General features: G+C 46.7%; 1 protein-coding gene across 1 annotated transcript in view; it reads right to left on the reverse strand.

Moving 5' to 3' along the window:
- The window catches only part of LOC149360289 (uncharacterized), a 98925-nt gene that overhangs the window by 24898 nt on the left and 62016 nt on the right, over positions 1 to 12011 (reverse strand). The window contains exons 2-3 of the mRNA XM_089572257.1: positions 3983 to 4177; positions 1935 to 2136 (exon numbers count right to left, since the gene is read on the reverse strand). Coding sequence (XP_089428383.1) covers positions 1935 to 2136; positions 3983 to 4105 — 325 coding nt within the window. The 5' untranslated portion in view covers positions 4106 to 4177. The remainder of the gene's footprint in view (positions 1 to 1934; positions 2137 to 3982; positions 4178 to 12011) is intronic.

Below are 12011 nucleotides of genomic sequence, written 5' to 3' on the forward strand. Positions count from 1 at the left end.
AGTGCTACAAATGAATGTTGAATAGCAGCCTCTTCGATTTTACGGAGCGGCTGGTAAAGGGCCAAGCTGTGGCCAGTGGTGAGTGTTGTGCTTTGTGCGGGCACCATTTACGTTACCACGCCAACCACCACACTCACGTTGCGACTTCATTAGGACGACGTCATGGTCGCAGTGCTTTCCATGCAGTTATCACGCTGCAGTCACGTGAGCAGCACGCAAAGCAACAGTAACGCTACACCGGTGCCTAATTTGATTCGTGAACAGCTGTGCATCGCGGTATAGGTATATGGAGAGGCGTACTGAACGCCGTCAGCTGCTTCACAGAGCTGTGTGGTGGCAGCACACTCTAGACGCGCCGCTCGGGCCGAGGCTGCAGCAGAGGAGGCACGGCTGGAGCACATTACAAAGAAAGCTAAACATTGCTCTAAACTCTGAAAATCTGCTCAAGTGCATTTTACGCTGCGAAGTTGCTTATGAGCGCAGTTGTTCTCATATGAAAAGGCTGCACCATAAATATCAATAGATCCAAAGATCCCTCTTCTGGACATTCGTAGTTTTATATTTACTACAAAAGGTACCGACTTGATTTTCTTCATCAGTCGTTAAAGTAGTGGGTGCGAGCGCCCGATAAACTTTAAAGGCAAGATTTTGCTGCCCATCTCAAAACTACTTATCCAGTCCGTTGTGTGCAAGGTCGCATGTGGAGACAGGAGGGTGTCCAGAACACGGAGACCAAGCGTTCTGGGAAAGCGTTCTGTGCAAAGCGCAGAGGCAGGAGCCGACCGACGATGCCGCAAGCCATATCTGATGTGTTCTTAGTTATTCGCATCGGAAAATCCCATCCTATATCGACGTTTTAAAATCACATTGCAGCTCTCCAGGTAAAATTCATTAGTAAAAGCATAATCATAGGTCATTTTTACCACTATTTACTGCCAGTGAAGCGTAAGTGACGTCTCTTTATTGTGACACGGACAAGTCTGTTGTTGTGGTTTTATAAAGTCCGTAGTGTGGACAGAGGATATGTCAGAAAAGTCATGGAAGCATGTCAAAGTGCGTTGTGTAAGGAAGATTCCGCCTCTAGTTTCATGCATTGGCGCTGAGCTCTATATACCTCAACATAAAATTAGTTTTTAATGTTTTTCTCCATAAAAGCTTTAGAAAAATCAACAAATTATCAGTCCACAATCATGAGCTGCTCTCCGGCTCTCCCAACACCTTTTCTTGTGTTCCAATAAAGGATTGCTTGCCGTCACGGCACTCTCACCTGCTCTTGGCATTGAACGTCTGCTTACAACCTGGAGGACGCTCAGATCCGCCGTGTTAGCTCTGCATCGACCACCGTAATACAGAAATGCTATGGTGGGTAAGATACAAGTTGCAGGACAAGCTCCACCGTAAGCGCATGATACAGTGGTGTTAATGGGTTCCTTCAGCAGCCTGGGGTCTTCTTCGCTTATCATTTCGCCGACACGGACACTTCTCTTAATTTTATTTTTATTTTGTCTTTTAAGTTTATTATTTTATTTTAAACTAGATTATGCTCACCAAAAGACACACGTCCTCCATTTAATGATGTCCGTCTAACGTCCCATTATGCCATATGGGCAGCTTGTCTGACGCGAGGCCCTAGGTCCCCTGGTTAGATTCTCATCTCGGCCCAATTTTCTTTTGAGGTGTATTACTTTTTCAATTCTTAGACAACAATGGCGTTATAGTCATGTTCCGACCTAATAACCAATTTATCTCAAGTTTGATTCGGCTTCAATTCCGTGTCGTCACGACACTGTTGATCATCTCCCTAAGAAAATTTTGTTCTCACAATCCGGGCTTTGCCGCCGAATGCAGTTTCGTTCTGACACCACTACGGTGGCGGAAAGTTAGTTGCTTTACGTTTTTGAAGTTCCTTTACATTTTGTGCGCGGCGCACTTACGTTTAGTAAGTGATGCGTTGACCAACACGATGCTTGCCCCTGCGAAGACACACGCCCACATGACAGCAAAGTTCTCCACACTATTCCCGACGTGGACGCACACTCTGTGACCAGGTTCCAAACCATGCTTCTGGAATCCAGCGGCGTAGCGTTGCATCAGCACGAATAATTCTCGGCCTGTCATGAGGACGGTCCCATCCGCCTGCATGTGATTGGGTCTGCTTTTAGCAACACATTTTACTTAACTAAACACAAATCTATGAACAAAACAAAAGGACTGATTCTCTAGTGACACTTCTTTTCAGATTGATTAGCTGTACTGCTTTTCACCTCTTGGCATTATGTTCAGTAGCGAAAACAGGATGAGTAGCTGTTGGCTGTACCTTCTCAGCCTAAAAAAAATTATGCTACATTTTGCTTCTTGTGTGAGTACGCGTAGTGCAAGATTGCAGAATACCATGATTCTTGGAAGGAGCGAGAACGAAAAACCTAGGCTACATGTGGAGGCTTGTCATATCAAATACTTGTCTTACCGTTCAGTGATGATACGTCTCTACACATTTATTTTACTTAATTTGCAATGTTAAATTCAATTTGTTAACAACCGCGTTTTCTTGGTGTGCCCCCCTCCATGCATCATCTCCTTTTCCTTTGCAAACGCTCTGAATGACTACTTGAATTAACAGTTGGTAGTTGCACTGGTGAATGTCTTATGTGTGTTCTTTTGAGTCCCTCGTCTGGTTTTCGCACTGACCACTGCACATCATGCAGCACCAGCTAGCCGCGCATCATGCTCTCTTGAACCACGGAGCAATATCTCACATACGTAACCCAGGGAACACAGACAAGTGCCACTCTCGAGACGAAAAGCCGCCATTGCAGGTAATACGTTAAAACAAATGCGATTTATTCTTTTATATGCTGGCGTTCTAAAAACCAATCTGATTTATGTATTGCGCACCTCCGTAGATTTGTTAGCTGCGCGCCCAGACCATCACTCGGCCCAGCATGCAGCCTTAACTGAGTCTTCATCAGTAAACAAGTTGTATTAAATTGAGGTCATTGTATAGAAATGTCATTATTGGTTTTCAGTTCATTTTTTTATCAGCTTTGGGGCCCGGTGTTACCACTTTCACATTAAGCATTGATTGCACGTACACTTTGCGTTCGTCGATAGTCCGTATGAAGGATTTTACGAGGTTCATAACTGCTTCCAACAATGCAAGCGAGCTTCCATACCCTCGTCAGATACGGGCAAAACGTTCAGCTGTCAGCGTTCATCTAAATACATGTATCTAGCCTCAGGGATCCTGTGAATGTACGCCGAAAATCTGGCAGCCATAGGTGTAACAGTTACAACCTTACGAGTTTTATTGATGCTCTCTCCTACGGACCCCTGGAACGACGTAAGCATGCAGCAACGTTTTATGGCGTATAATTAGCTAAATACATGCAAGAGAATTCTTTATACAAATTAAAATTACAAGAAATCTCACGGAAAATATCAATGGACTTCAGCGCAGTTTAACCGCTGGGATGGAGATTCCGATTTAGACAAATCAACCAACTTGAAAGGCTACTCATGGCACGCTTATCTTTTCACACTTGTTAAAAAGCTGACTACTTCAGAGCACGGTGAGTGACTATGGCATTTAAGTTGCGAAAATGGTGCACTTTGTACAAATTTCCTAGAAGGCAAATTTGCGTCATTACAAGCTCCGTCATATACCCCGCTTACCTACGTGCGTGCTGCTCTGTCTGCAATTTGACAGCAAACAAATACTATTCTGCATCGATGACGAAGTGATATACAAAGCATGGCATTTAAAAACTACAGATGAAAACACGCAAAAGTAAGAAAAATAAAATCTCGCATTGCATCAAGGCTCCCTCGAATTACACTCACTTCAGGCTTCCTCAAGATGAACATCGCGTTAACGACGCAGCTCGTTCTGTGCGGCTGATTTATAATTCCCTGGAGGCTCCTGATCTAAGCTAACGTATTCAATTTTCGCGCATTTTAGAAAGTCATAAAAGGTCTCCCTAACCAGAGCCGGTTTCCCAGCGTCTTTCAGCAGCGCCTTTTTCGCAGCAGTGTAGAACGAGCAGCAAGGTATCTGGACCGCCGGAAACGGCGAGTACACAATACGGTCTTCGATCCTCGCCCTCATTTCAAGTGATGGGTGTCTGCTTGTGGTGTGCAGGAGGTTTCGTTCAGGCACCGCTGGTTGATCCTGGCTTTCCTGTCGAAAGTCGTGCGAGAAGGAGAAAATATAAAGTTCGTTCATAAGTAAGAAGTAGGCATGGGCGAATATTCAAAATATTGAAATACATTTATTTGATTCGATAGAGGAATAAAATGCGCCATATTAAAATTATTCGGAACAAAGAGAATCCGTGATGAATTTTTGCGAATATTTTTCGAATAATGGGCACGAAGTGAGAATAAGGCCCGACGCAATTTTTTTTTCGAATTGTGTTTTACAAAGTGCCTGCTGTCACACTGCAAAGCGTGCTGGCGCGATAGGTCTTAGGTAAGTGCAGGCTGGGCACAGGTATGGTATAAATTCGTGAGGCTGCGTTCATCATTATCATACGTACGGCCTTCGAGACTGGGCGCCACGACAAGGTTCATCGAAGCTTAGGAAACGCTGAAATAATGCTTAATATTGGAGGATATGATTCAAGTACACATCGCTCTCCTGAACTCAGATTTGGGTCTAATTTGTTCGTTCTCGTCATCTGTAGCAAAAGACGATACTTCGACCTGCACGACGTGATTCAAATCAGGATACAGCGGCTCTCAAACACCTTTTTAGGAGAGTACATAAACTCAGTGAAACATGGTGTCAAGACGAAATGCTAAAAGCCCGTGTTCTGTCGGACGTCAGTGCACGTTAATTAAAGAACCGCACGTGGTCGAAATTATGCGGAACCCTCTACTACCGAATCCCCACAGCCTGAGTTGCTCTGGAACTCTGAACCCCACTAAACTAAAATAAAAACTAAACGGATTCCTAGTACTCCGCTTCCATCAAAATGCGACCGCCGCGGTCGGGATCAAACCCCTGTCTTTCGAGTCATCAGCCGAGCACCATTAACCACTCCGCCAAAGCAGCGGCTGGACACACTGGCTGAAGCTAGCGAACATAGCCAACTATTCGGGGAAAAAGCATTTTTTGAACGGGAAAGAGTTTATGAGAGCAATTTTCTGTGTGATGCCCCTGCCCGTTAACGAACCCCGGTTGTCGAAATTTAAGGACTCTCTTCACTACGACGTCCCTGATAGCCCGAGTTCTTCTGGGACGCTAAATTGAAAATTGCTTTTTTTTTTGTAGAACGGAAATGGCGCAGCAACTGTCTCGCATATCTCGGTGGATACCCGAAACGCGCCATAAGGAAGGAATATAGGAGGCAGTGAAAGCAAACAGGAAGAAAGAGGTGCCATAGTGGACGTCTCCGTAATAATTTCGACCACCTGGTGATCTTTAATGTGTACTGACATCGCACACCAAACGGGCGCCTTTTCCATATAGCATACGTCCCTTAGGTTAAAGGCTAGCTACAAATATTGGAATCGAGCGTCTGAGTGCTTCAATCGGACCTTTGCGGATTCGTCGCTTGAACAGTCAGCGTTCGGATGCGCGTAAGTGTTTCATTATAAGGCGAAAGCCTTTAATGGCTCACGCTCGCATTGTCCGTCCATGCTCGCGGTGACCGTCCGTGGGCTGTAGTGCCAACTGTGGTCTCTCATCCGCGCAGCCGCGCAACCTCCCCCCCTCCTTAGCAACCAGCGCGTCGGTGGGGCGCACAGCTGCGCATAGCAACCATGACGTCACACAGTAGCGGTGGAACGAGCGCGCGCGCGTCAGGTGGTGGTGGTGAAACCTTTATTAAGAAAGGACAGGAGGTATGCTTGGATCAGCCCGTAAGGGACCGATCCTTACAAACACTAGGTGGAGGTCCCTAGTATGGGACCCCAGTGGCGGTGGCCGCCGCCCGGGCGCGCCCGACTAAGGCTTGTTGGGCCTGTAAGTCGTGGCAGCCGAGCAGGGTCGCCTCCCAGTCCTCCCGGGTTGGGTTGGGGATGGGGGGAATAGCCGGGTTGGAGGGGCAGGCCCACACCATGTGATAGGTGTTAGAAGACACCGCACTACAGTGCGGGCAGCTGCGTTACAGGAGGGGTCAAAATTCTTTAGTGCTGCCGGGCACAGCAATGTATTGGTGAGAAGGCGGAGAAGGAGCCGCTCATCCGCCTTCTTGAGGCCTTTACATGGGCTTGGGTAAAGGCGATGACTGTTTTGATAGTAGGCTGTAATTTCTTTGAATGTATACACCGGATTAAAATCGGGTTCCTTATCGGGTGGGGAGGAGAAAACAGCCCGGTGAGAGAGCGCGCGGGCGGCTGCGTCTGCTGCCTCGCTTCCTACCAACCCCTGATGAGCAGGGGCCCAATCAGGTAACGGTGTGCGGGGTCCCTATCCCGTATGCAATTTTGGTAGATTCGATAGGCTAGGAAGGGAGTGCCTTGTTCGACGTTCCGACAGGCCCCTCGCGAGTCGGTGATTATGAATTTTGAATCGGAATGTGAGGCCGCGAGAGCAATCGCGACCTCTTCTGCTTGTGTTGCACTTCTGGCTCTGAAGGTGAGGCCGCTAACCGTGTTGCTGTTGTGAACTACCGCGACCGTGTACCATCCGCCGTGGTGAGGACCGGAGGCGTCCACGTAGTATACTCCTGTTTTGTTGCCATAATGTCGGGCTAGCGCTTCCGCTCGTGCAGGCGCCGACCATTATGGTTTTCGTGTGACATGTTTGCTGGAAGAGGCCGCACGTGGAGGGCACGTCTCCACAGTTCTGGGATGCGAAACCTGTCTTCCATTGGAGGGGTGTGTTGGATATGGAGTCGAGCAAGAAGGCGCCGACCCGACTCCGTTAGCGACAAACGCGTGTAATGGTTTGTAAGATGCGCCTCCCGGAGCTCCCGGAAAAGTATTCACCACCCCAAGAGCCATAAGCCGGCTGTTTGAAGTAGTGACGGGGAGGTCAAGGGCACGCTTAATAATTTTGCGAAGAATGACCTCAAGCGCATCCTCCTCTTGTTTCCGTAGGTGGAGATAAGGAGTCGAATAGAGAATTCGACTGGTTACAAAGGCGTTTGCCAGCCGCAAGGCATCCTTCCTTCGTAACCCCCCGCGTTTGTTGGAAACCCGGCGGACCATACGGCCCACCTGGTCCCCCACCTTTCGGAGTTTTGCCAATGTAGTGTCTGGCCGTCAGTGTTTGTGGATGTAGAGTCCCAGTACCCGTATCTCGTCACTTTCGCGTATGGGAGCACTCTCAAGAGAAAGAGAGATTTTGGTTGCGCACTTCTGTGAGGGGCGGAGGTGCACAAATTCCGATTTTTGAGGGGAACATTGAAGACCGCAGCGGCGGGCGTAGCGGTCAACTATCGTCGCCGCTGTTTGCAGGCTGGTTTCAATGTCTCCTGTGCTGCCCTGCGTGGCCCATATGGTTATGTCATCGTCGTACAGCGCGCGTCAGAGGTGGCAGCTGCACCACCGCTCCTTCGCCAGACGTCTCGATGTAGTCGAGCGAGTGAGACGCATGGCTCCGAAGCGGCCCAGTGATTCCGCGACAAGCGGATCTCGGAACCGGCAGTGAGTTTCCCACAAGGCTTTCGCCAAGCACACTTTAGAATTTGCAAAGCGTCTTCAGTAACTTTTTCAGTTCGCGATACGAGCTTCGTCAAAGCCGAACGCTCACGATGGCAGACTAGTGCTTTCGTCTTCACTGTATGCAAGCCGTCTTAACCCCTCTGGATGTTTTTCCCGGTCGCGACCTTCTCTTGATCATGCTGCGTCGTATTTCTGTTGAGAAAACGAAAGGCTCCAGTCTACTAAGCCGGAGTATCCGGATACGATGGAGGCGAAACAATATCCTGTATTTGTACGTAGTGTAAATTGCCGCCCTACCCCTATCCTTTCTTCTCTCGCTCCCCCTTTCTTACCCTATCCCTTTTCTTTCCCTGTTCTTTATTCCCGCTAGCCGCAGCTCAGATGCCTCAGGTTTCGATGCCAGATGCCGTGGTTAGCAACGTGTGTTCCTTCCATTCTTATTGTCACTTTTTCGTTATAATAAATAGCCAGTAGAAGGAAGAAAGGGAAAGCTTTATTTCCACTAATGCTTTTTCCTGCGGTTTGGGGGCATCATCAGAGACGTCTTGGTTCTATCCAATTTTTTCTACCCAATTTTCGCCAATTTGCGTGTGCGGACGCGGAGCTGGACCTAAAGGTACACACCCACTCCCCGGACGCTGCAGCGCAGCGCGCTGCGCTCCTCTGACAATACCGCACCAAAAATCATAACGGATACGACCCTACGACTCTATCGTGGGTAAACATGCCTGCAATTCATCTTGTGACCCACGCGGAACCACTTCACCTTCGCAAAAGCACTTCACCCAAGTTATTCAGCGACGCCATCGCCAACAAGGCTAGGGTGGGGTCACGGCCCTTAGCAAAAACTAATACGTTTGGAATATACGGAGGTCTATTTAAAATGTATTTTAAACATATTTTGTATTCATGAATGCACTAAAAATATGTAGGAAATACGTTTCTGAAATTTCATGCTTGGTATTCGAAATATATTTTTAAAATGTGCCAAAAATACCTCACTTAAAGCATACTTCGAGCACTTTTCAAATACATGAAAAAATATGCATGCAGTTTTAGCATCTTGTCAGTGTATTAAAAGTGTATTTTCGGAAATATGAAATTAATTCATCGAAAGTATACTTCAATTCTAGAAAACGGGCAGCCCTTGTAAACGTATATGTATGCAGTTTTAGCATCTTGTCAATGTATTAAAAGTGAACTTTCGTAAATATGAAATTAAATCATCCGAAATATATTTCAATCCTAACAAACGGGCAGTCCTTTTAAACGTGTTTGCACACTTCTAGCTGCCATGAACAGTCGAGTGCTCGAAATCATGTTTCGAGAAATGGCATTTGCGTGTCGTCAACGTATTTGAAGTGTACTTCCGTAAATACGTAATTAATTCGTCCAAAGAACACTGAAATTCTAGCAAATTGGCAGTCCGCATTAGCATATTTGCAGCGCACTACAAGCTTTCGTTGAACAATCTAATGCTCAAAATCGAGTTTCGGGACATCGCATTTTGGTGCTGGCCATCTATTTAAAGTGTACTTTCGTAAATACGCAATTAATCCGTCTGAAGTATATTTAAATTCTAACAAATGGGTTGTCCGCGTAAACATATTTGCATTACACTTCAAGCAACCGTGGAACAATCTGGGGCTCGAAATGACGTTTCAGCGAAGAGTGAAAACTTTCCCTTTCTTGTCATCCTTTCGTTTATGGTAACTTCTAGCAGGAAGGTGATCACCACTTATACCCCTGCTGCACGGGCGCTTCGAATGCCTTCCAGCCGAATGTCATCTAACGATGCTACATGTGTTCTGTCTAAGGGAGTGCTTGAAGATAATATTACGCCAATGAATATTAACCGCGTCAGCATGAAATTTCCCCGGGAGTGCGCCGATGAGGACGACTGCACTCATACTGTTGTTTACATCGCTTGTTTACATAACATAAAACGCAATCTGCGCTTTGGTTCTAATAAACAATCTGTTTTCTTTTTTACTGGTTGTACTCGTGATTGTTTACGCAGTGCTACAATGTGTGGGAAGCGATGATGCGATCGCACGGCTGAGAAAGCCGGGTTGTTGGCATCGCGCAGGACTGGGGCTTCTCGCTTCTTGTCCCGGCTTTCTCCGACGTGACCAGTACTTTTTTTTAAACTACTTTATCCAGAAGTATGTATGGCGACTGTTCGCTTTAACTGAAACGGCCTAACTTGTTATCCACAAGCTAGCGACGGCGACGACTGCTGCTGGCCGTAAAGCACGGCTCGGCAGTCTGGGTCACACCGGCGATTCCCGTTCATCGTATGCGTGCCCTGCGGTGTAAGCAATAGTTGATTTCAGGTCACTGTTGCCAAAACTACACCTGGTGACCATTTGCATTCGCTAAAACTTGTGATTCGCTCTTCACAACCGCCGAAATCACAGATCCAACCCTGCGAACTCGCTGGGCCTAGTAGTCGCGGAAGGGAACAGAGCTGTCGTCGATTGAAACTGATTTGGTAAGCGCTTATCGCTGGTGAGTGTTCAGGTATGCACACGTGAAATATAGCCGTTCGTTTCGCTCATTTAGAAGCGCGAGCATGCACACACCGCCGCCTCATCACCGTGCTCTCGCTCAGCCGCCGACAAGGCTGACCGTCCGCCGACCGGATTCGTCGGTGTCGTTGGCCTGAAAAACGTGTCCCTCTAGAATCATATTATAGTAAACTAGATATTTCACTATAATTACATGCTGTTGTTCAGCGTGATATATACTGTCGTTGTCGGACTAGTGTGACCGCCGTCGTCGTCGTCGCTGTACACTGAAAACGAGCTGAGGCTTTCGAATGCGTTTCGAAAGTGTCGTGCAGCACCGCGGCAGTCCATCGAGTCCGAATGTCATTCCTATTCTCGAATGCCATTCCACTCAATGTCATTCGAACATTTCCGTGTGAGAACGTGATAGCATTATACCAGCAAAAGCGCCTTGGGTACTTCTGGGTCCGAATAAGCCAGCGGAAAGGACCCCGTGTGGCAGGACAGACCGGCTCCCTTACACGCCCATGTATCTGTTGGTTGACAGTTCGACTCCTGACCTGTGCCTGACGCAAGTTTCAACTAGCAATTCCGTTCTCAATTAATCCCAGATTCGAACGCGACCAGTAGGGTACTTCTGCGATAATTTGGAAGCCCGCAGTATTTGCGCAAAAAAAGGTATCACCGTGCAAAATAGTGCGTCGCTTTCGCTGGGTATATATACGGCAAGCCAAGTATAGCGCTTGTCGTAGGATTTGTTGTTTGCTGTGTCGCTGTCGTCTTGGTATGCTGTATGTAGCCGTATTCAATCACGTGACCTTATAATATCAGACTCCTGTTGATTAATGATAAATACCCGTGTACGATTTGTTCTCCAGTTGATGAATTAACCCGTGTCATTCCATGGAGCCGCCCAGTAGACTTTTTTTTAAGCCCGAGTAAACACATTTTTAATGTATTAAATGTATATTTTTAGTATATCTCTAATGTATATTTTTATTATATTTTTAATGCATTATAAATATGCTAAGCGGGCAAAAATGTACTTTTCACGTATTTTTAAGAACGTTTAAAATATTATTCCTAGTATACTTAGAAAGCATTCGTATTGCAGTTTAAGCATAGGGACAAAAAAATGCGAAATAAATATGAAATTAATACAATACGTTTGAAATGCATTTTTAGCACATCCTCTTTTCGCTAAGGGGGCTGCAGGCTCCACACTTAATTCATCGAAAGGGGAGAATCGCACTCCCTCCAACATTCCTACGAAGAAACACAACACACCGGTATCTTCGTGGGTGCCCAAACCAACTGTGCGCATGCACATCGGGGTTAATGTGCTAGTGCGCAAGCCTACAACTATGGTCTCTCTCAAAACAGCTTTCCAAGCCGATGAGTTGGGCGCTGCCCTCACTCATTACGCTCGACCAACTCAACTCAACACAGTAAATATCTCCCCTTAATTGGGAACAGAACACAGTGGTGGTTGTTATTACTTGAACACCCACGTTTCTCTAAATGCGTAGGACCGCGTAAGCTTCGCGCACGCACCACAAAATTTTCTCGTCGCATTGGCGATTCTGATAAAAAGGAACGCGCCATCTGCACGGGTTCGTCCGCCAGAGGATGGAACCTATCTAACGCAGCATTATCCTTCACTCCTCAACCTCTGATCATGGTCCCTAATCTTAGATCGCGAACATCGACACAAACATATCCCTTCACACTAACCAAGTGGAGTTGAGGGTGTTTCAATAACCGGCACAAGCGAGTCCACCTTCGTCTTTATCTTGGAGCCTTTGAGTTGCTCGTGGCCCTGGTCGCCCATATATATATATATATATATATATATATATATATATATATATATATATATATATATATATA

The sequence above is a fragment of the Amblyomma mixtum genome, chromosome 2 (assembly GCF_055824585.1).
Source record: "Amblyomma mixtum isolate Tamu chromosome 2, ASM5582458v1, whole genome shotgun sequence".
Taxonomy (NCBI): domain Eukaryota; kingdom Metazoa; phylum Arthropoda; class Arachnida; order Ixodida; family Ixodidae; genus Amblyomma; species Amblyomma mixtum.